General features: G+C 47.7%; 1 protein-coding gene and 1 non-coding gene across 2 annotated transcripts; both read right to left on the reverse strand.

Moving 5' to 3' along the window:
- Positions 1-685: 685 nt before the first annotated feature.
- Positions 686-21211, reverse strand: TMEM161A (transmembrane protein 161A). The gene is made up of 12 exons (XM_060232685.1): positions 21149-21211; positions 18098-18201; positions 15345-15425; positions 14403-14500; positions 12869-13025; positions 10717-10868; positions 9458-9518; positions 7251-7394; positions 5311-5424; positions 3895-4069; positions 3265-3361; positions 686-2311 (listed from the first exon to the last, which is right to left on the reverse strand). The coding sequence occupies exons 1-12, from the start codon at positions 21149-21151 to the stop codon at positions 2034-2036; spliced, it is 1464 nt and encodes a 487-aa protein (XP_060088668.1). The 5' UTR covers positions 21152-21211; the 3' UTR covers positions 686-2033.
- TRNAA-UGC (transfer RNA alanine (anticodon UGC)) lies at positions 15833-15904 on the reverse strand. Its single transcript has one exon. It is a non-coding gene; the product is annotated as a tRNA-Ala (tRNA).
- Positions 21212-25035: the final 3824 nt, after the last annotated feature.

Consider the following 25035-nt stretch of genomic DNA (forward strand, 5'->3'; position numbering starts at 1 on the left):
ACAGGGCTCTTCTTACCGGGCCTACTGTAAGCTCCAGGAGGATTGGCTACAGCAGGAGGGTGTGGCCTAATAAGCCCTGCTCAAACCTGTCATGAGAAATAGGCTTTAAAATTTCACCCTGTCTTTTTGTGTACCCAGCTGGTTTTCACATTTCCTGGCAGGACTACAGCAAACCCCGCCCCCCCTCTTGTGGGAACTTCTCTGCCAGGCATTAAAATGCAAGGGGGAGTCTCTCCAGTTTGCTCTGTTAACTGCTGTGGGATTTGGGTGCATTTGCTCTCACCCAACAATGTCTTGGTTCTTGGCCATCAGTTATTGGGGCCAGCAGGAATCTCTCCGCCTAGCCCTAGGAGTTTGAATCTTTCAGCCTAGCTCTCGGAGCTCTGGGTTCAAATCCCCACTATGCCATCCATGCAGTGCTAGTTGTTGTCCTTTAGCCTAGCCAACCTGACGTGAGTACCCAGATTGTTGGAGGAAGTGTAGATGGGTGGGGAAGGCAATGGCAAACCACCCCGTTAAAAAGTCTGCCATAAAAACATCATGATGCGACATCATCCCAGAGTCGGAAACGACTGGTGCTTGCGCAGGGGACTGCCTTTACCTTTACCTTATATTCTATGCTGAGCACCTTCGATGAAGTACAGGGAGGGGGGGAAAGCAAAAAAGAACATGAAGCGGCAGCTATGATGATACTTTTACATTTTATGAACGACCCCAAGGGAGACATTGCCTTTTTCCATTCAAATTCCACGGTGCACATAAAGATTTACATTCTGTACGATTTAACTCGGGGATCCCCGGCACAGTGCCTGTGGGTGCCTGCTGACACTGTTCCAGGCATACACGGAGTCCTTTTTTACAAAATGGCCACTGGAGATCTCATTGGCTGGGAAGGTTTTTCAGGCGTCGCTTCAGCAGCAGCTGCTGCTGCCACAACACAAAGCTCTCCCCGACACGAATAATGACGTACACAAAAAAATGTTTTGACGTTCGTTCTAAATTAGCGTCCTGTCAAATACAGCTTTTGCCTGAGATGCTGAAAAGTCCCCATTGATGCACAACTTCACTCCCTGAGATGCTTGTGGCAGCGCCCACCACCTTGTCTCAGAATTCCCTACATGCCCACAATCTCAAAACAGTTGGGGACACCAGGGGCTTTTTTTTTTTTGTAGCAGGAACTCCTTTGCCTATTAGGCCACGGCTCCCAATGTAGCTTACAGCTCCTGCTACAAAAAAAGCCCTGGGTACCAGTGTTCCCTCTAAGCTGAGTTAGCTTGAGCTAGCTCTCGGATTTTTAACCTGCAGCTCACACATTTTTGTCTTAGCTCAGGAAGGATGACCCCAGAGCACAATGATTTATGCAGAAGCTCACAACTTTCATGCCAGCAGCTCACAAAGTAGAATTTTTGCTCACAAGACTCTGCAGCTTAGAGGGAACATTGCTGGGGAACCCTAACTTCCAAGTTTTGAGCAGGGGCAGATTTGCATCCAGCCATTTCGTAGCCACTCTTCAGCCTCCTTGTGATCACAGCGGGCTTCCCTCCCCCGTTCCCATTGCATTCCAGTATTTTTTGCACTCCTGAGGACTAGAAACCCCTTGCCAAAGAAAGAAAAGTAGAGATTCTTGGTTGCTGTGCTGCGGCTCCACTTCCACACGCAAGGAACACGCTGACAACTTTGGGCCCACCCTGCTAATGTCTCCTTAGCCCTTTGAATCTGTCAGCTTGAAGGCAACGTGGGTGAGAGGAGCGATCCTGAAATCAAGGTCCTGTCCGCTCTCTGCCACTCCTGGGGGGCAGCAGGCAGTGCACAGAGGAAGGGGCATGGACGAAAGACTTCCTCCTTTGCTGGGAAGAGGCGTTGCACAGCGGCTGCCCCATCACTGGTCCCAGCTCCGCACTTAATTGTCCACCCTTGCATAGCAGAGAGGATGCGGCACAGCCTGCCAGGCAAAGCCAAAGCCCCCCGGTGCAAAGGCTACACTGGCACAGGGCGGGAGGGCCTGAGTTAATCCAGCTCCATGCCCAGCCGAGTTAGGAGGCAGCCAGGTACTGATGGAAGTAGAGGCCGAAGAGGCTGGAGACAACCTGGCAGGCGGCTACCCACCAGGTGAGGAACGAGAGGAGCCCGCGGTAGAAGAGAGGAGTGAAGACAGTGCCAAGCGCCCCCAGCACCCCTGTGATCTGCTCCACGGTGGCCTGGATGTCCTCCTCGCCAGCGTTGGTCGAGGGCCCAGCTCGGATAATGGGGGCGGCGTCCACAGCTGGTGACATCGGAGCCGGCTCCGGGTAAAGGCCCCAGGAATATTCGCCTAAAGAAGAGAGCGGAAGAAAATGTGTGCAGGCATCTGTAGGCAGGTACTGCCAGGTTTTGTATAACGTATTCTGTCTTTGCCAGTCTTGGGGAGGCTTCACGGAGAACATTTTCTCCCTCGGTGGAATAAATGCTTCAAAGAAATAACAAATAAATAAGGGGCTTTTGTAATCTGGAAATAATGTAATTCTGGGAGGTCTCCAGCCCCCGCCTGGACGGCTGCCACAAGAGACAGACTCGGGCACAAAATGGCTGCCACAGGAGGCAGAGCTGAACGGATTATTTGCCTCCTTAAATCTGTCAGGAAGGAGATCCTGAAAGGGTAATGGAACCACACGAGGGCCAGTTTGGTGGTTAAGTGTGCAGACTCTTATGTGGGACAATCAGGCTTGATTCCCCACTCTTCCACTTGCAGCTGCTGGAGTGGCCTTGGGTCAGCCATAACTCTTTCAGAGCTCTCTCAGCCCCACCTATTTCACTTTGGGTCTCTTGTGGGGAGAGGAAAGGAAGGTTATTACAAGCCGCTCTGAGTCCTTTGGGCAGTGAAGGGTGGGGCATAAAAACAACTCCTCTTCCTCTTCTCCACCTGCAGCCAGCTGGGTGACCTTGGATCAGTCACAGTTCTCTCAGAGCTCTCTCAGCCCCACCTACCACACAGGGTGGAGAGAGGAAGGGAAAGGAGATTGTAAGCTGCTCTGAGACTCTGAGTGAAAGGCGGGATATAAATCCAATCTCCTCCTCTTCATACTGACTAAGGAAAGCCCAGATGCCTACCAGCCCTCCTCAACCTCCAGAGGAAGAACTTTTCGTTTGAATGAGGTCAACCAATCACAAGCCTTGCCTGGCAACAGCCCCACCCACTTTCTGAAAATCTCAGCAGGCACCAACGGAAGTGACTGTTCCAAATGGGGGGGGGGGTTTGGAAGAGAGAGGCCTGGCTTTCTCCCTTACCTAGAGTTTTGAGGAGCAGCGTACAGTGCAGAGTTAGAATAATGGGGCCCAGGTATTGCAGGCTGACCACAGACACGTAACAGTAGATTCTGGTGATCTGGAAAAGAAATCAGGAGACGCAACGCAAGAAGCCCAGTCAGGTCGACATTCCTGGAAGCCAACAGCCTGCTCCTCATGCGCTTTTGTTCAAAACCCAACCGCTCTGGTTAGATTAGTCTAGAATACGGGAGACCCAGGTTCAAATCCCCACTCTGCCATGGAAGCTCACTGGGTGACCTTGGGCCAGTCCCCAACTCTCAGCCTACCGTATCTCACAGGGTTGTCGTGCGGATACAGTGGAGAAGAGAATGATGCAAGCCACCCTGGGTTCCCGTTGGGGAGCAAGGAACAGGGCTGGCCCTAGACTATCTGCCTTCCTAGGCAAGGCTAACTTCTGGTGCCCCCCCCCCCCCCGCACTGATAACATCACCAGTCACATGGTGCCCCCAGAAGGCCAGAGCCCTAGACCCTCTCCTAGTTTGCTTAGTGGTGGGGCTAGCCCGGGGTGTAAAGGATGTAAATAAATGGGGGAAGCCCCAAGGTTGCCTCCTCCCTGCACTGCCAATCCTCCCCCTTTGGCCCGACCCGTACCCTTTGCTGGATCTCCAACACGCTGATCCGGCCCGCTTCCCGCTTCATCTGCTCCACCCAGCGCGGGGCGAGATTCAAGTATGCCTGAAGGTGGTGGTGGATCATGGCCAGGCGGAGGAGGCAGAGCGCCACGATGGCCCAGAGGCGGCAGGAGTTGTAGGCGGTGTCCGACATGCTGCGGAGAAGGGAGGCACCAAACGACTGTGCTAATACAATCAAGACCACAATATAGAAGATGATGAAGAAGAAGATATTGGATTTATATCCCGCCCTCCACTCCGAAGAGTCTCAGAGCGGCTCACAATCTCCTTTCCCTTCCTCCCCCACAACAGACACCCTGTGAGGTGAGTGGGGCTGAGAGGGCTCTCACAGCAGCTGCCCTTTCAAGGACAGAGTCTCAGAGCGGCCTACAATCTCCTTTCCCTTCCTCCTCCACAACAGACACCCTGTGAGGTAGATGAAGATATTGGATTTATATCCCGCCCTCCACTCCGAAGAGTCTCAGAGCGGCTCACAATCTCCTTTCCCTTCCTCCCCCGCAACAGACACCCTGTGAGGTGGGTGGGGCTGGAGAGGGCTCTCACAGCAGCTGCCCTTTCAAGGACAACCTCTGCCAGGGCTATGGCTGACCCAAGGCCATGCCAGCAGGTGCAAGTGGAGGAGTGGGGAATCAAACCCGGTTCTCCCAGATAAGAGTCTGCACACTTAACCACTACACCAAACTGGCTTGCGACATTCCATTTATGTCTGATTATTACGAAAAATAATGACACCTATATACATGAGACAACATCACATACGAAAGCAGCCGGGCTGTGCAAAATCGTCCATAGAGATTTCAGTCTTTCAGAAGCTGCAGCAATTCCACCAGCAAAGACACCAAATGTTCACAATTCCCAGTGACACGGTCACCATCTACATGTGTCCCCAGTGGTCTGCTTCACTCCAGTCTGTCCTCTTGAAAACTGTCGTATGAAAACACTCTTCCGTAAATGCTTAACGCGTTCGCCAGCTAAGTCATCAGTTAAAGCCGCTGCTTTATCAAGAGCCGGTATAGTCGGCTTGCGAATCAATACAGAAAGGTTCCAAACCTTGACAAAAATGTCTTACAGGCACACAATGAAACGTCCATGACAAACTGACAATCTGAAGTGGCATCTGGTCAAGGGGAGCCAAGGCGTATGGCCGACTCCTTTGCTCTGTATTTACAGACCACCGTCGCAGCAATGCTCTGAAAGCATTTTGCGATGCAACAATAACAAATATCCCTTCTGTTTTCATTCAGGAGAAAATAAAGGTGCTTTTGCTAGTGGAAGTTTCAGGAACTTTTAGTTAAAGACAGGAGGAAGAAAAAAGGAGACTGTTTGCAGAGCTTCTCAGAACCAAAGAGAAATGCTAAAAAGAATACATCCTTACATTTGGACCGTTTCCTTGCCCATGGGGGCGTGCAAGAGGAGATCCCGGGAAATTGGTTTGACCCACAGGAGTATGGTGATCACTGGGGCCAGGAAACTGGTGTGAAGCAGCAGCCTGCCGGGAGGGGGGGGAAGGCACAGGAGGAGAGGAGGGGGAAGAAACAGAGGACATATCAGATACTCTGTCCTTCAGAATCCAGAGCTGAACACTGGGCAAATCCAGAAGCACAGCTGAAACCCATTTTTCTAAAACTGGATGAGGAAGAAAGGGGTTAGGAAGAAAGCGACAGCCTTCCCGAACAGCTGGGGCCTCCCCAAACTTCCCCTTTTCTGTGCCCATCTTTCTTCAAACATCTAAAACAGAATTTCCATGTTTAGAAACAGGGCTTTTTTTTTTTGTAGCGGGCACTCCTTTGAGTATTAGGCCACACCCCCTGATGTAGCCAATCCTCCTGGAGCTTACAGTAGGCCCTGTAGTAAGAGCCCTGTAAGCTCTTGGAGGATTGGCTACATCAGGGGGTGTGGCCTAATATGCAAAGGAATGCCTGCTACAAAAAAGGCTCTGCTCGGAAACAATATACACCGGAATTCCCACTGCTGCATGAGCTCAACAGTGGGAGATTCTGGCTTGCTGATGGGTCTTCTAGGGTTGCTGGACTACACAGCGTAGAGCCGATGTGGAAGAATGGCATGTGTTTGTTTTTTTGCTGTCAAGTCACAGTCGACTTCTGGCAACCCCGCAGGGTTTTGGAGACAAAAGACTTTAGAGGTAGTTTGCCATTGCCTGCCTCTGAGTAGGGACCCTGACCTTTCTCGATGTTCTTCCATCCAAGATTCTACCCAGGGCTGACCACGATTAGCATCCAAGGACTGACAAGACTGGACTCAGATGGTGGTTGGGTGACCTTCATTCTGGCTCCCAACATTTTGGCAGCTCAAGTTCCATGGCTACAAGGTTATCCAGGGATTTTTTTGTAGCAGGAACTCCTTTGCATATTAGGCCACACACCCCTGATGTAGTCAATCCTTTTGGAGCTTACAGGAGGCCCTGCACGAAGAGCCTTGTAAGCTCTTGGAGGATTCACTACATCACAGGGGGTTTGGCCCTAATATGCAAAGGAGTCCCTGCTACAAAAAGAGTCCTGGGATTACCTCCTCCATTTAGCCATTCAGCCTTCCTCATAAAGGGTTAAGAGCTCCAAAGTGCAAATAATAGCCCCAAGCTAACACAGCCCCTGACTGGATGGCCCAGGCTAACCCAATCTCATCATCTTATAAGCTAACCAGGGTCGGGCCTGGTTAGTTGTTGTTATTGTGTGGCACTGTGTGTAGAATAGCCAGGAGATCCTAAGGTTGTCTGGTAGCCAGAAATTCTAGTTCCTTTAACATTATACGCCACTAGGCGGCGAGCTAAACTTGTTTTTTTTTAAAGACAAGAGACGATTCAGAGGTGGTTTGCCATTGCCTGCTTCTGCGTCACGTCCCTGGTATTCCTTGGAGGTCAACCTTCCAAATACTACTCAAGGCTGACCCTCTTAGCTTCTGAGATTAGCTGAGATCAGGCTAGACCTGGTTAGTGCTTATGTGGGAAACTGCCAATGAAGTCCAGGTCACTATGCAGAGGCAATAGCAATCCTAAGGAGGAGGAGGAGGAGGAGAAATGGATTTATACCCCGCCCTTCACTCAGAGTGGCTTACAATCTCCTTCTCTTCCTCTCCCCACAACAGACACCCTCGAGAGAACAGCTCAGAGAGCGAACTGTGACTGACCCAAGGTCACCCAGCTGGCTGCATGTAGAGGAGTGCGGAATCAAACCCAGTTCTCCCAGATTAGAGTCCGCCACTCTTAACCACTACACAAGACCGGAAGGGGAATTATGTATGGAAATTTAAACCCTCCCACTGCCCTTCGAAACAAGAAAGCCAGCTCGGCCACGCAACTGGATCATTGGTCGGCCAGCCGCCAGCTTGAGCGCATCCAGGTGAGTCTGAGCCAGCCGCAGCCCCGGGAAGGTGAGGCAGGCGCCGATGAAGGAGCAAAGAGCCACCAGGGCCAGCTTGATACCCAGCTTGGTCACGGGGATCCTGTAGGGAAGCAAGAAGGAAGGAGTCAGTCAGGCGGACAACAAAGTCTTAATTCTTAAATTAAACGTCCCGTGATCAGAGCCCTGTGGGATCGGATCAACAATCCCCCAAAGCCAGCATCCTCCCAGGGGCTAACGAAGTGCCCCAAGAAGGCACACGAGAAGGATCATGGAGGCCAAAGCCTAGAATTAGACTGCCTCAGCACAGGAAGGTTGCAAGGGGAGGCGACAGTTGCGGACAAACTGCTCCTTTGAGAACTTGTCTCTAAGCTAGACCCAGGTGGGCAGCTGTGTTGGTCTGAAGCAGCAGAACAAACTTTGATTCCGGGGCCACCTCTATGACCAACAAAGGTTTACTCAGGGTATGAGCTTTTGTAAGAAGTGTGCTCGCACACCAAGGCTTGTCCCTTGAATAAGCTTTTGCTGTCTCTAAGCTAGTGAGTGTTACTGTATCCGAGCAGAGGTGAGCTCTTCAGCGTAGTCCTGGAACATAAGAACAGAAGAGGAGCCATGTTGGATCAGGCCAGCGGCCCTTCCAGTCCAACACTCTGTGTCACACAGTGGCCAACCCCCCCCCCCCCAAACCCAAATGCCATCAGGAGGTCCACCTGTGGGGCCAGGACACTAGAAGCCCTCCCACGTGCTCCCCCCCAAAGCACCAAGAATACAGAGCATCACTTGCCCCATACAGAGAGTTCTATCTATACCCTGTGGCTAATAGCTACAATAGCTACAAGGAATCAGTTCTGTAAAAGCACAGGCCCTGTTTTCCTACCCTGACCTGGATAGCCCAGGCTAGCCTGCTCTCATCTGATCTCAGAAGCTAAGTAGGGTCGGCCCTGGTTAGGACTTGGATGGGAGACCCCTGAGAAATTCCAGGGTTGCTACACAGAGGGGGGCAGACCACCGCAAAACCACCTCTGAATGTCTCTCGGTTTGAAAACCCTACAGGGTCACCGTAAGGCAGCTGCGACTTGACAGCCCTTTCTATACACCACCGTGTATAGAATCACAGAGTTCGAAGGGACCCCTCCAGGGTCATCTAGTCCAACCCCCTCAGCAAGAAAATTTACCAATGAAAGCCACATAAAATGGGGGGGGCAGTGGAAGAGCTGGAAAAGGCCTACCATAATCAAGAAAAACAGTAAACAAAGTAATTTATTATAAATGAAGAGGGAAGAAAGGTAAAATGAATATAACAAATTTTCATTTGGAAGGAAATATAAAATATGATACAACTCCTACATAACTGTAATCCTGGCTTATATGTTTGTTAAAAAATGTACTTTAGTTTATAGATGTCCCTATGTTTCGAAACGCTGATTTAAACTTAAACAATTAAGATACGATGAACTAAGAGATTGATAGCAATGGTGAAGAATATTATGATAATAATTATAATAATGGAATCAAGGAAACGATTATAATGATTATGGTAAATAATTTGACATTAATTGAAAGCATTGTTAGTGCTTGTATGAGCTTTTCTGAAATTGTAACTGTAGGGGGGATCTTTATATATATTTATACTTTGTTATTCTATATTATCTATATAGTTCTTTTCCTTTATTTCTCTGTCCTTTAAAAACAAATAAAAATCTCTGAAATGAAGAAAAACAGTAAAGTTGTCACAACAGCAGCATTGTTTTCAAAAAGTATAAGGAAATCGAAGCAGATAACTGAGCAGGTAAAAAAACACAACAGCATATGGGGGTGGGGAGGAACATGATTAGAATTTGAACACAAAGTTCCCTGGCACAAAACTGGGTTTACACATGCCCAGGGCATTTTTTTGTAGCAGGAACTCCGTTGCATATTAGGCCACACACCCCTGATGTAGCCAATCCTTCCAAGAGCTTACAGGGCTCGTAGTACTGGGCCTACTGTAAGCTGCAGGGGGATTGGCTACATCAGGGATGTGTGGCCTAATATGCAAAGGAGTTCCTGCTACAAAAAAAGCCCTGGATGCCCCAGCACATCTCAGTTCAAAAAGGACACTGCTGGCAAACCAGAGGTGGGGAGTTCCACTGGTTTTTGCCGTAAGATTTCCCAAAGGTCACTTACGTCCAGTCCCAAGCTTGCTCCTTTAAGAACACTTCCAAGTTGTCGTAAACGTTGGTCAGGCCTGTGCAGAGAAGCAAACTCCGTGTAAGTACTGTGGAAGCCACATCTGCCCTGAATTCCTATTGCCTCAGGGAACGGGAGGACACCCTTACCGGATGAGATCCAAACTTCCATCTAGTCTAGCATCCTCCATGGCTCCTTGGCTAACCAGCTGCCTCAGAAAACTTTACAAGCAGGGGCACAGAGACCCTGTTGGCCCCTCACAGGAACTCGCTTTCAGAGGTATACTGCTCTTGAACATGGAAGTTTCATATTAGCCTATGGCTGATAGCTGTTGGAAGACTTCTCTGCCACAAAGAGGAAAGGGGCCGTGTCTTAGTGGCAGAGCATCTCTTTCGTGGGAAGATCCACAGTTCACTCCACAGCACCTCTAATTAAAGACAGGCCTCATTTTGGGCAGGACCTTACAGGAGCATAGCTTCAGAACTGCTAAATTTTATTGTGCTCTTTCTTCTCCCCCCACCTCAAAAAAACCCCCTGGCTTCTGGGCTCCATTGTTCAAACCCCTGTGAGAATTTTGCTGAACTCTGAGATCTGACAAACTTTCTAATATTCCCCCCCCCACCACCAAAACAAAATAAGGAAATAACCGAAACATATGAAGCAGACAGATGGCAATCTTCCTCATGCCACTGTGGCCACATAGAAGAAAGGAATTTTAAAAGTATGATGGGAATAAGGTTTGATTCTGACCATTTTAATCCAAGAAGCATTTTGAGGTAGATGCTGATCTAATTTAGTACATCCTCTGGGGATGTCAGGAGTATGTGGCATATGCAACTAAGTTGTGCTAATGAGCTCTGGCACCTCTTTGTCTAAGAAATGACCTCTGATTAAAGGCATCAGGTTGGCGATGTGAAAGACTCGCCCGAGACCCTGCAAAGCCTCTACCAGTCCGAGGAGACAAGACTGGCCTTGTTAGACCCTAGAAGGCAGCCTCTTGTCTTCATGAACTTGTCCAATCTCCATCTAAGTTACTAGGCTTCACTATACCCTGCGGCCGGGACTTTCACCAATGAATCACTGAGTGTGTGAAGGAGAGCTACCCCACCGTCTGCACTGAATCTACTGCTCTAGTGTTTTGGAAAAGGAAGAGAAAAAGTTATCTCTGTCCACTTCTCCCACCTCAGATGCAACTTTAACACATGCACCCCAGGGCCCACAGCAATCCTCTCTCTCAAACTGAACCGCTCACCCACCTGCATCAAGGCCAAACTCCAAGTAATCGTCCCGGACGATGAGGACCACCATAGCGATCAGGAGGAAGAAGAGCGCGAAGGACAGGCAAACAGAGCGCTCGCCGCCCTCTTCGGATTTGAAATAGTGGTGCATCACCATGAAGAAGATTTTTCTGGAAAGGAGGTCTTGCTAAGGATGGCAACATGGCTCCATTGAAGGGCTTTGGGGTTTTTAAGGTATTCAGAAGACAAAGGACTAGGTTTTTAATTTCTATTTTTAAAAACAACTCTTTCCTCTCCCTGTACCTATAGATCAGGGATCCCTAGTTAGCACCATGGTACATATAAACACCTTTCTTGGTGCCTGACAAGTGTTTTTAGAAAGTGGCTAGGGCTTTTGCCCAGGAAGACTGCCGATTGGTCACTGGAGATATGATCAGCAGAGCAGATTTTTAAGAACATGGATTTGGCAGCAGCTGCCTCCACAGCACAAGAATCTGCACAGAGTGACTGAAGACAAGCTTTGGCAGCCATTTTGTGGCAGGCTCCACCTCCTGTGGCAGCCATTTTGTAGCATGCAACCACACTGTGCCAGAATTCCAAAGGCGATTCATTATTTAATGTTTTAGGCCCCCACAATACCTTATATACCAACTGCAATATAGATTCCTTGATATAATATGTATGTGGTATTAACTCGGGGCCACTGAAGGCCTTTGTGGCCGAAACATACCTGGTCCGATTTCATTGGTTTATTGTTTTCAGTCGGTGCTAAGAATATTCAGCATTGTGTGTAATGTGTACTACACATTAGTGGAATTAGTGAATTAGTGGAATTCACTGCCACAGGAGGTGGTGGCGGCCACAAGCATAGCCACCTTCAAGAGGGGTTTAGATAAAAATATGGAGCAGAGGTCCATCAGTGGCTATTAGCCACAGTGTGTGTTATATATATATATATATATATATATATATATGCCGCTGTTATTTATATATATAAATTTGCCACTGTTTGACACAGTGTTGGACTGGATGGGCCATTGGCCTGATCCAACATGGCTTCTCTTATGTTCTTATGTGATACAGAGTGTTGGACTGGATGGGCCATTGGCCTGATCTAACATGGCTTCTCTTATGTTCTTATAGTGTGCACAGTGTGTGACCTGTATGACCTAAAGGCCTATTTTGTTTTTAATGAACTATTTAACTGCACTGTAATATTAAAGATATATTTTGTTTAGACTTTTTAATGCATGCTTGTGACCTCAACCTCTTAGAAGAAGAAAACTTGGTTTTATAGTCCACTTTTCATTACCTGAAGGAGTCTCAGAGCGGCTTACAGTCTCCTTCCCTTTCTCTTCCCACAACAGGCACCCTGTGAGGTACGTGGGGCTGAGAAAGCTCTGAGAGAACTGCTCTGGAGAGAATTGTGACTAACCCAAGGTCACCCAGCTGGCTGCATGTGGGGGGAATCAAACCCGGTTCTCTAGATTAGAGTCCACCACTCTTAAGGATTACACCGCAAGTGGTATTGACCTAGGGTTGCCAAGTCCCCCGTGGCCTCTGGCCATAGAGTTTTCCTCCCAAATTGCTAGAACATCCAGGAAAACCATAGCATTTTCCTGAAAGCTCCAAGAGTGGCCAACGCGCACTAGCGCGATGATGTCATTTGTGAGTGACGTCATCATGCCAGCAATGTAGGGTAGGGATCCCCCCCACTGGCTCACTGTGGGCCAGCAGGCTGGGGACCTCCAGAGCGGAGAACCCCCACCCGGGAGTTTGGCAGCCCTATATCGACCTTTGGAATTGTGAAAGCTGCAAAATGGTCGCCGCAGCTTACCTTCACTCAACATTTCGAAGTATCTTCACAGCCAGTCAGGAGCCTTACTGGAGAAAAGTCCCACCTGGCCCTTTCTAAAGACATTTGATGGCTGCGAGGAAAGGTGCTGGTGGCACCATGTTGGAGACCTCCGCAGTTGGTCGTAAAACATACCCAACCCCAGAATTTTAATTTTCACAAAAATGCCTGAGGCTTGGCAAAGAGGGAAGCCCAGCGAGAGACCTCCACCGTCTCCCTCTTCCTGCCCTGCATGAGCTTGCACAAGACAGAAGAAAAGGTCTCCCCTCTCTTGGATGAGGGGGGGCCCCTCTGGGGTACTTGGCAGAAGGATACACGGAGAAGAAGACCGTGAGCAGGCACCAGAGTATGCCGATGTTGGCTTCTTTCCTGGGATCCACCAGACAGTAGTAACCTTCAGTGAAGAGGTACACGAAGGTAGAGTACATGGCAAAATCCACGTACCACTGATACTCCAAGAAATAGCGTAGGACTGCAAAACAGAGGAAGAGGGATATTAGCTCTGCCAGGGCCAATCAGCACCGTTCCAGACATCCAATCACACCTTCCTTGCTCTCAGGTTGGGACCACCCTTTCCCCTTGCACCTTTTAAATATTTGCTCTCAAAATGTTTCAAGAATTACCCATGCTTATAGGAGGTACTGCTGTGCCTCTGTGTGAGTCAGCGTTCTAGGCATGACTTCTTAGCAGGCAAATGGCAGGAAACACTTGGGTCTGGCTCAACCCACTGGAAAAATGGCCAACTATTTATGTGACCTAGAAAGCCCCCAGTAACGGAGAGTATTTACGCTGGCAAGGATGAATGCTTTTCCTTCATATTTTTTTTTTATGGCAGATTCCTCCAAATCCTGTATAGTGAGAGAGTCTGTCCTTGTGGGGCAAACAATCCAGATTCCATCCAGCATATATTGCTGGACGGCCAGTTATATTCTAATCTACGGACGGAACTGTTTGGAAATCTTTCTCTCCTTCCCTGTAACCAAGTGAATGGGATTGACCATCACCGCCTACTGAAAGATAATGAAACAGAAATCACAAGGGCTGTTAGAAAATTTCTGGAGAAGTCTATTCAAATCTATGTGGGGCATATTTTGCTATAAATTCTATTCTTAATCTTGGACTGTATATTTTGTCTGTCCTCCCTTCATATTATGCCTAAGCATGTCAGTAGAAGGTATGATGGCGATGATCCAGTGGCATCCACAGCAGAGAGATAGCAGAGCCATCTGCACTCAGCAGTGGCTGCAAAAAGACAAAGCCGGTGTGGTGTGGTGTAGCGGCTGAGAGTGTCAGACCAGTATCAGGGAGACCCAAGTTTGAATCCCCCATTTGTGGCAGAGAAGCTTGCTGGGTGACCTTGGGCCACTCACACTCTCTCAGCCCGATCTACCTCACAGGGTTGTTGTGAGGATAAAACGGAGGAAAGGAGAATAAAGCAACCTGCTTCAGGAAGAAAGGCAGGGTATAAATGAATTAAATTTTACAATTAAATAAAAGGCCAGAGGAGGGAACAAAATCCTGGACGGTTTAAAACAGCACCTCCACCTTCAGGGACAGTGTACCTCTGAATTATACTGCGGAGAGCCTTCCTGAAGGTACCTGGGTCGGTCCCATCTGGGAACAAGATAGACCTTACGATCGAATCCAAGAAGACATAATAAGACCAGGGATGGTGAATGGTCTAACAGGGATTTTGGAAACTTGGGATCAGATCCCCAGCTCAGCAGAAAGAAAGTGCAGAACTCTCTAGATTGTTTAAGAAGGTCTCCACACATGGTTTGGTTAGCCAGAGGTGGCTCAGAGAATGGGGCAGCTCCCCAGATCTAGCTTACAGCCCTCACATATTTACCCAGGGCATCCACTGGTCTGATGGGGCTGCTCTCCAGCTGCAAATCAATATCTCGAGGCACAGACGACGGCTTGTCCTCTGTCACACCATTGAGCCTCCTGCAAGCCAAATGCATCATAACAAATCAGGGATCCGACAGAAATAGGAAACTGTCATTTTCTATCATAACCATAATACTGCTATTTTCCTGGAAAACTTTGATTTCTGGGGAAAAAAGAACTCTGTTTAGATAAGGGGTGGTCAAACAGTGGCTCAGGGGCCACAGGTAGCTCTTTCACACATACGGTGTCGCTTTCAAAGCTCCCACTGTCCCACTGGTCAGCACCTTGGAGAATGCATTTAATGTTAAAGTTGCTTTCTTGCCATCTCTTCTTCCTCCCATCTACCTTCCTTCCATCTGCTGTCTTGTGGCTTCTCAGACTCCTGGCATTTATTCTATGAGGCTCTACTATTGTTTGGCCACCCCTGGTTTAGATTTTGGATTATTTTCAACTGTGCCGCCTTTCTGTGATACAGTGTAAATAACCACAAATAAAATTTTACGGTATGGTAACAGTTGTAGTGGATATTTTTATAATGTATAGCCCATGACACTAGTGTTGATATGTATCCTTGTTTGGTGTCTGTTCATGTGACTGAAAATGAAAAACAACAAGGATTATAAACCCTCTTTAACTTGTTCCACAAATTTATAGGAGTGTACATAAGATATGTATTTTGATGCGTTTTTTATTTACTCAGCTGCTAGAACACACGTCAAAATAACACGTGAATAAAGTGATGTTTTTCTCCCTTGCTCATAATCCCACACAACAAAAACCAAAAGGCAACAGGCTGGGAAAAGACAATAAGGAAGTGCTCTGAGCACTAGTTTTCAGCTCCTTCCATTTTGACAGCCAAGATGGCTGTCAAACTTCCAGACCCACCAACTTCCAGACTCACCGTTCCCGTCTCCCTTTTGGCTTCTGCTTGCCTGCCAAGGCAAACAACTCGTCTTCGGACGGATGCCTGAAGCGGTACAACCTGATGGGGAGGAGAAGAGAAGAGAATTAAGAACCAACGAGAGCAACAAGTAATTCAAACTGGCACCTGAGCCAGTCAGAAACGGAAAGAAAAGGCACAGTGGGCCCATTTAGGCCTCGGCCGAGCCAAAATTGGGACCCGCCTTTGCTTTGACATTGGGCAGTGTGGTTGCTTCTGAAATCGAAGGGGGAGCAGGCTGTTTCCCAAAGAGGAACTAGGTAGGGGGTAGGAAGTAGGTCCCCTTTCAGCCAAAGGAGCTCCCTACCATTACGTACACAGGAAGCTGCCTTTTACCAAATCAGACCCTCGGTCCATCAAGGTCAGTCTTGTCTCCTCAGACTGGCAGTGACTCTCCAGGGTCTCAGGCTGAGGTCTTTCTCATCACCTACCGCCTGATCCTTTTTAACTGGAGATGCCGGGGACTGAACCTGGGACCTTCCGCATGCAAAGCAGATGCTCTACCACTGAGCCACATCCCTTCTCCATAGCTCTCCGGTATCGCAGGCTGAGGTCTTTCACGTTGCTTATTGCCTGATCCTTTTTCATTGGCGATGTCAAGGCCTGAGCCTGGGACCTTCTGCATGCCAAGCAGATGATCTATCACTGAGCCACGGCCTCTTCCCAGCTGGCCCAGGAGATCCCAGTGATGGGACTAGCTTTCCATGTGCATCATTATGCCACTGAATCACAGCCCCTCACTACAGAATGCAGCCGAATCCTGTGCATACCCTGGATACAGTGGAGTCGTCTTCTTCTAAACACCTTCCTTTTCCTCTGGCCATCTCTCTTCTCGCCTTCCTAACTTTGTAACCTTCTTTCTGCACTGTGGTACGGCACGACTTAAACAGGTTTGTCTGTTTGCCCTGTTTCCCAGTTCCAAAATCCTAGTGCCTCTGCACTGTTTCTTGGATGCCTTTCACTGTCTGATCAAACTGTTTATTATAATCTCCAATCCATCTCAAATCCATGCAAGAAGGACAAACTACAAATGAACTAAGTTAATAAAGTAAAATTTAAAATAACACAGTGAACAAATGATGAAGAAGATAAACTACTGTGTGCAATTCTGGTCACCGCACCTCAAAAAGGATATTATAGCATTGGAAAAAGTCCAGAAAAGGGCAACTAGAATGGAACACTTTCCCTATGAAGAAAGGTTGAAACGCTTGGGGCTCTTTAGCTTGGAGAAACGTCGACTGCGGGGTGACATGATAAAGGTTTACAAGATTATGCATGGGATGGAGAAGGTAGAGAAAGAAGTACTTTTCTCCCTTTCTCACAATACAAGAACTCGTGGGCATTCAATGAAATTGCTGAGCAGTCGGGTTAGAATGGATAAAAGGAGGTACTTCTTCACCCATAGGGTGATTAACATGTGGAATTCACTGCCACAGGAGGTGGCGGCGGCTACAGGCATAGCCAGCTTTAAGAGGGGGTTAGATAAAAATATGGAGCAGAGGTCCATCAGTGGCTATTAGCCACAGTGTGTATATATATGTATATATATATAAAAATTATTGGCCACTGTGTGATAAAGTGTTGGACTGGATGGGCCGTTGGCCTGATCCAACATGGCTTCTCTTACGTTCTTAAACTAAATCAGTTTCCTTGGCTTACACCAGTAGAAAATTGCAAGAGTCCAGTGGCACCTTACAGACAAACAAAATTTGTAGCAGGGGAACAAGCTTTTGTGAGTCAATGCTCACTTCTGCGGAAAAGAGTAAGAGCCCAGTAGAATCTTAAAGACTAACCAAATTTGTGGCAGGGGGCGAGCTTTCATGAGTCACGGCTTATTTCTTCAGAAACGAGCAAAAGTCCAGGCCCCAGGGGCACCCTAAAGACTAACAAAATCTGTGGTGGGGCAGGAGCTTTTGTGAGTCACTGCTCATTTCTATAGAAAAAAGCAAAAAATCCACTAGCACAGTCCCGTGTCGCAGCACTGCAGTCCTAAGCTCTGCTCATGACCTGAGTTCAGTCCCGGCAGAAGTGGGGTTCAGGTAGCTGGCTCGAGGTTGACTCAGCCTTCCATCCTTCCGAGGTCAGTAAAATGAGTACCCAGCTTGCTGGGGGGAAAGCGTAGATGACTGGGGAAGGCAAGGGCAAACTACCCTGAAAAAAATTTGCCAAGAAACATCGTGATGTGACGTCAACCCAGGGGTCAGTAACAACTCAGTGTTAAGAAGATGAAGAAGAAGATATTGGATTTATATCCCGCCCTCCACTCCGAAGAGTCTCAGAGCGGCTCACAATCTCCTTTCCCTTCCTCCCCCACAACAGACACCCTGTGAGGTGGGTGGGGCTGGAGAGGGCTCTCACAGCAGCTGCCCTTTCAAGGACAACCTCTGCCAGAGCTGTGGCTGACCCAAGGCCATGCTAGCAGCTGCAAGTGGAGGAGTGGGGAATCAAACCCGGTTCTCCCAGATAAGAGTCCGCACACTTAACCACTATACCAAACCAGCTCTCCACTGTTACATACTGGACTACCTTTACCTTTTAACCTTTAAGCATGCAGAGCTTTGCAACCTCAAGGTGCTCAAGGATTCTGTTGGCTGGACGGGAAATCCACAGGCAGAACCCTCTGTCACCTGATGAAGATTATATAACAAACAGCAGAGAATCTGCTGCTGCCCCTGAGCCACCCCTTCCGTGCCCAGTGCCCTAGAACCGGCTACCTTCCACTACAAAGGATCCATCGTGCGAAGGAAAAGTGCGACGCCGTCTTTTGCATGATGCTGGCCACGAGCAAGGAGACCACCAGCTGGACCCCCATCACCGCCTGAGGAGCAGAAAAGGAAGAAACAATCCCATCAACTCCCTGGGACAAGTGTCCTCAACAGGTGCCCGCCAAGTGTTTTTAGAAAGCAGGTGGAACAAGGAAGGGCTTTTGCCCAGCATGGCTTTGGATTGGCTGTGCAGATTTAAAAAAAAAAACTGATGTTTTGGCAACAACTGCCACCACAACACAAAAATCTCCACTGTGGAATTGAAGGTAAACTGTGGGAACCATTCTACGGCAGGCTCCACCCTTCTGTGGCAGCCATTTTGTCACTGCACAAAGGTGCTCACAGGCTCAAAAAAGGTTCCCATCGCCTAGGACCCAACCAAGGACCCAAGGGGAGGGATGGTGGCTCAGTGGTAGAGCATCTGCTTGGTAAGCAGAAGGTCCCAGGTTCAATCCCTGGCATCTCCAAAAAAGGGTCCAGGCAAATAGGTGTGAAAAACCTCAGCCTGAGACCCTGGAGAGCCGCTGCCAGTCTGAGAAGACAATACTGACTTTGATGGACTGAGGGTCTGATTCAGTATAAGGCAGCTTCATATGTTCAAAAAAAAAAGAACCAATGTGCCCCATTTTTATTCATGCCTAAAAAGCAGAAATTGCACTCCAAAACAAGTCTGCATTTGCCTGGCACAGGCACATTTCTAAACAAAGATCATGCAAAAGTCTTTTAATAGTTATCAAACACCTTTCCAAAAAGAATCTGGTTCCTAAGCTGTGCTCACCTATGGCTAGTATGATTCAGGCAAATAACCAGGGAAGCCTTTTTGCAAGTGAGGGGTGGGGGGCACTTACAAGGCCATTAGCGATTTACAAATTACTAATATACAGGGCTTTTTTTGTAGCAGGAACTCCTTTGCAAGTTAGATCACACACCTCTGATGTAGTCAATCCTCCAAGAGCTTAGGGGGCTCTTAGTATAGGGCCTACTGTAAACTCCAGGAGCACTGGCTACATCAGAGGTGTGTGGCCTCCAATGTTCCCTCTAAGCTGTGGAGTCTTATGAGCAAAAATTCTACTTTGTGAGCTACTGGCATTAAAGTTGTGAGTTAGTTACTGTCAGAAAAGGATTTGGGGTTACGTGGACCATCAGTTTGATCCAGTTTGGCTTATCTTACATTCATATGACATATTTAACAGAATAAATCCATTTTTCTCCCATCTCAACAAAATCAGGAATTTGACACTTTCTTCCCTTTGGAAGACGACTGAACAGTCTTCTTTACTGGTGGAAACTGACATAAAGTGCAGCCAACTTACAGCAACCCCATAGGCAGGGCTTTTTTTTTGTAGTAGGAACTCCTTTGCATATTAGGCCACACCCCTCTGATGTAGCCAATCCTCCTGGAGCTTCCAGTAGGCCCTGTACTGAGAGCCCGGTAAGCTCTTGGAGAACTGGTGACATCAGGGGGTGTGGCCTAATATGCAAAGGAGTCCCTGCTACAAAAAAGCCCTGTATATTAGTAATGTGTAAGTTGCTATGGCCTTGTAATTCCTCCCCGCTCACTTGCAAAAGGCTTCTCTGGTTATTTACCTGGATCACACTCGCCATAGGTAAGCACAGCCCTGCCCATAGGGTTTTCAAGGCAAGAGGTGATTTGCCATTGCTTGCCTCTGCGTAGTTACCTGGGCCTTCCCTGGCTGTCTCCCATCCACGTACTAACCAGGGCTGACCCTGCTTAGCTTCTAACTCACTACTAGCCAACAAAAATAGTTACTCATTCCCTTAAACATAGAACATTCACGGCATCCAAGAAGAGAGAAGACATTTTCTTCCAATTATTTACAAAGACTTCCTGACCTCCTGGAGGCAAGCTTTCCCTTTCAGAGGCGACCAGGTTTATTTACAAGCATGGGAAAGTACAGCGTTTCAAAACTTTTAAGCATGTTAGAAAGGTATGAAATCTAAAGCAGAGGGGAGAAAGGGGAAAGGAAAGCCAGAAGAGGTAAGAAAGCACCCAACCCCAACCAAGGACTCGGGAATCTATTCTTCCCTGCCTGGAGCTGTCACTCAAATCCAGAGACCATCTACGGCTCTCAGAAATTGGACACCGAGCAGTGTTATATTTTTAATTCCACAACGCTGATCTGTGCCTAGCAGAGGACAAGGGGACTTGGCCGCTCTCCAGAGAGCAAGCGAGAGCCGTCCTACGCTTGCAGCCCAAGAAAGCAAACTTGGGGTTGGGGGAGGGGGAGAGATTCACAAGCATAATTATGAACAAATCTTGGAGGCTGGGGATTTCTATCCATTTGTTGTACACACCTCTGTGTCCACAGCAGGCTAGTCAAGAGAGCAGAAGATTTTGCCAACAATATTCCCTCTAAGCTGAGTCAGTGTGAGCTAGCTCACAGTTTTTTAGCCTCTGGCTCATGCATTTTTATCTTAGCTCAGGAAAAATGGCCCCAGAGCACACTAATTTATGCAGTAGCTCACAGCTTTGATGCCAGCAGCTCCCAAAGTGGAATTTTTGCTCACAAGACGCCACAGCTTAGAAGAAACATTGTTTGCCAGCTGTTCAATGCAGAAAACTGCATTTCCCAAATCTCTGAAGGTAGATCGTGTTCATCGATGTTCTAGGGTTGCCAGGGACCAAAGAGGACCTGGCAAGCAACAAGAAGGTAGGGTTGTCAAATCCAGGTCGGGAAACTCCTGGAGCTTTGGGGGTGGAGCCTGGGGAAGACAGGGACCTCAGTGGGGTACAAGGCCATCCAGCTCACCCTCCAGGGGAACTTATCTCTGCAGTCTGAAGATGAGCTGTAATTCTGGGGGATCCCCAGGTTCTACCTGGAGGCTGGCATCCCTAAGTCCACACTTGCAGGTTAGCCACCATCAATGAAAGCAGGCAGCCGCATCCTAAAGCAGCTCAGGCCGGCCCTTCTCAGCCTCCAGACGCTTCTCTCTCTCTCTCGAGATGGGGAAGGATTTCAACGCAAGCTCTGAACTCACCATTTTTGCACGGAAGCCGGAGGGAGAGTCGCTGCGATTAAACGATTTCAAGAGCAGAGCAAGAAGGGATCCGAACTTTGGGGCTTGCGGCCAAAAGGGGGCGTCGAAGCCAAGCGTACGTTTTAGCCAATCACGGGGAGAGACTACGAATGACGGTCAGCCCTTGAACCAATGGCGCAGCATAGATTTGGAAAGGAGGTGGTGCTTGTCCTGAGCCCTCCCTGTTTGAAAAAACTTCAAAGAGTACCTGTTTCCGGTTTAAAACTAGTACAGATCTGGTTAGTCCGCTGCATCTTGGGGCTTGTAGTTTGCCTTAGCTAATTGCCTGTCGAGTGAGGGAAAGAAAAAGTATTAAAAACAAGGGAAACTCAAATTTTCCTCTTCTTTTTTGAGTCCTTTACCCTCATCTTCAGGCGCCTTGTGTGCCTTGTTTTAAAGCTGGAGAAGCTGTTTGTATATATCAACAGAATTAATATTATTAATAATATGTTGCATTAGTTATTAGATTTAATTATACTATCAATCAATAATATTAATTGAACATATGAACATATGAAGCTGCCTTATACTGAATCAGACCTTTGGTCCATCAAAGTCAGTATTGTCTTCTCAGACTGGCAGCGGCTCTCCAGGGTCTCAAGCTGAGGTTTTTCACACCTATTTGCCTGGACCCTTTTTAGTTGGAGATGCCGGGGATTAAACCTGGAACCTTCTGCTTCTCAAGCAGATGCTCTACCACTGAGCCACCCTCCCTCCCCGTAATGTAATATTATTATAATAAATTTTCGTAATAATATTGTCATAGAACACAATATGATAGGAAAGAACATAAAAATGAAACTGTGCGTGTGGAACCAAGGAATAGGTGTGTATTAGGGTTGCCAACCTCCAGGTGGGGTCTGGAGGTAACCTTCTCAACTGACTTCCAAACCACAGAGATCAGTTCCACCGGATAGAATGGCTGATTCGGGGGGGGGGGGGGGGTAAACTTTATGGCGTTATATTCCCTGCTGAAATCTCTTTCCTGCTAAAATTTCACCTTCCCCAGAAATCTGAGAGAGAGAGAGGCTGGTGGAAAGAAAGACTGACAATTAGAAGGGGAAAAGATAACTTTTAAATTTCTCTTTAATCTTTTCCCTCATCCATTTGATTTTTCAAAAGCAAATTTGCTCCTAAGTTCCCGCTGCTCATCTGGACAAAGAAAAAAAATCCCCCCCCCCCCCTCCACTATACCAAAAACAAACCAAAAATACCTGGTCAGAATAAACTGTGGTTCCAATCCAGCTGTACCATTGAGGTTGCCTTGGCTGCTGGAGTTCCTTTGCCGAGACCCTGATCTGAATCTTACCTCACCTCAGCATCCCGTTCTGATTGGCTGGCAGGGATGCTGTGTTGCCCTGGGTGAGTGGCCCTGGATGGCGCTGCAGGGCTTCCTTTGCTCTGAGGCTGAAGCCCTGTGAACGGCTTCCCCTTTCCAAAAGCCAGGGAGGGAAATATTTGAGTGCTCCAATCCAAACTAAACACTGCCAGAGATCAACGCTTCTCTAAGATGGGAATATTAAACCTACGTTTGCAATTGAACAGTCACTCAAGAAAGCTCATTTTGAAATCCATGTTATTAGTCTTTAAGGGGTCACTGGATGTCTGTTTTATTTTATATATCCAAGTGGGATAGCCGTGTTGGTGTGAAGCAGTAGAACCAAGTTTGAGCCCAATGGCACTTTTAAGACCAACACTTTGAATTAAGGTCCAGCTTTTGTGTGCACGAACACTTCTTCAGGTTCAACGGAAAGGAAATAGAAATAGCAGTCAAACATACAGAGGCTGAGCAGTATATTAGCATACAGAATAAAGAAGGCATTTTTAACAGATTAAAAAATATATATAATACTGCAGGTCAAATGCATGATCTAGCCCTGATTGTTGTTCTGGCAGAATTTATTTGCATTTTGGATCAATTTAAGCTTGAACTCTGTGTTTCCTCTGGGTTCTGTGGCCCCCGTCAGTGCCCACAATGGCATCTGCAGCTACACAGATCTGAGCATGAAGGTCCCATGTAGTCAATAGGGCCCCTGGTATGCCGCCACAACAACTCTAGCACCATTTTAAAGCAGGGATGTTCTGAGGCCCAGATCTGACATAAATGAGACCTTGTTGGACTGGGCCATGTCAGGCCGGGCCACGTCAGGCCAGGCCATGTCTGTGTACCTATTTAAGATTAGGTAGCAGAGATACAGGACACAGACAGCTTAAAACATTAGCACTTGTTGGTCTTAAAGGTACTTTCTTTGTATTTCTCCCACGGGATCCAGGGAACTGCGCAAAGGAAGCGCTGGCTCTTTCCTTCTTTCCCCAGGGGACCACAAAGGAGAGGAGTCTCAGCCAATAGAAGGAAAAGAGGCTTGGCTCAGTAGCTCTGCTGTGCGATTGAGAGAGCCCGGCAAAGCAAGCTCTGCCTACCACCCTTCCTTCCCAAGAGAGGAGCCTCAGCCAACAGAGAAAATAGAGGTTTTGTTCTGTAGCTCCTGTGCAATTGAGAAAGTCTTGCAAAACAAGCTGTTGTGTAGAAGGACGTAAACAAATGCCGGGACCACGGAGGTTTACAACCTGGTTGGTCATTTCCTGGCTGTGCAGAAGGAAGCAAGAAAGAGGGAGAAGGAAGCAGATGACAGCCAGTTGCTGGGTGGGGTCTGATAGGAGCCCTCTGGGGGCCTGATTTGGCCCCTAGGCTGCATGTTTGATACCCCTGATTTTAAAGCCATTCCAAGGTCCTGAAATTTCTACATCCTCTGGCAGCAGGTTCCACTAGCTGTTCCCTGTGGGATTTTTAATGCTTACTTTCCCTTTTTTGTGCTTTTTTCCTCAAACTGTGAAATCATGAGGGCACAGCTTATGTATTTTTTAACCTAGTTTTATGCAAAGTACCTGCGTTATATGGGATCTCTAGAAATCAATAACCATTATCATAAGTGAAAGTCTGCAAGAAATGCAGATTTTTGTTCATTGTGGAGAGAGGGTAAAGGGAGGATGAAGGAATTCCCCCCCTCCCCCCCTGCAGTCTCCAACTACCATCTATATATCTATTTCTCAAGCATGGCCCCTATCCGTGGTGGATACCTAAATCCCCAAACAGATTTTTCTGCGAACTTGGGTCCCCCCCAAAAAAAATGTTTGCAGAAAAATTTGAAATCTTAAAAAGCAAACAAACATGAGAGTTGGGCAATGTTCCCTCTAAGCTGAGGTAGTGTGAGCTAGCTCACAGTTTTTTAGTCTCCAGGTCACACATTTTTGCTTAGCTCAGGAAAAATGGCCCCAGAGCAAGCTAATTGATGCAGTAGCTCACAGCTTTCATGCCAGTAGCTCATGAAGCAGAATTTTTGCTCACAAGGCTCCACAGCTTAGAGAGAGTTCTGGAGGTGGGTTAATTCCCCAAAAAGTGAAATAGAGTTCTTCAAGTGCAGGGAATGTATCAACCTGCTGTGGGTCGTTAGAGGACCCCAGAAGCTGTGCTGCCCTCCCCCCAGGAACACCCCCCCCCAGGCAAGTATTGTGGCCCACACAAGGGTGGGAAATACCTGGGTTGGAAAATACCTGGAGTGAGACTTAGAACTGGCAACACTTGTAGTTTTAGAATTTAGAATAAAGCAAGGAAGCTATTTGTCTGCAGGTCGTTTCCGAAAGGATAGGAAAAACAAGGCAAGACTTGATTAATTTTCAGAACTGTCAGCGAGATGTGATCAGCAAATTTACGAAAGATGGGTTTAATTTTGACTCTTAGCCATAATCAGGGCTTTTGGGGATAGAAAAAACTCAGCAGAAACTCATTTGGATATTAGGCCACACCCCCTGACCGCACCATTGTTTTACACAGGGCTTTTTTGTAGAAA

This window comes from Heteronotia binoei, chromosome 2 (genome assembly GCF_032191835.1).
Source record: "Heteronotia binoei isolate CCM8104 ecotype False Entrance Well chromosome 2, APGP_CSIRO_Hbin_v1, whole genome shotgun sequence".
NCBI classification, from domain to species: Eukaryota; Metazoa; Chordata; class Lepidosauria; order Squamata; family Gekkonidae; genus Heteronotia; species Heteronotia binoei.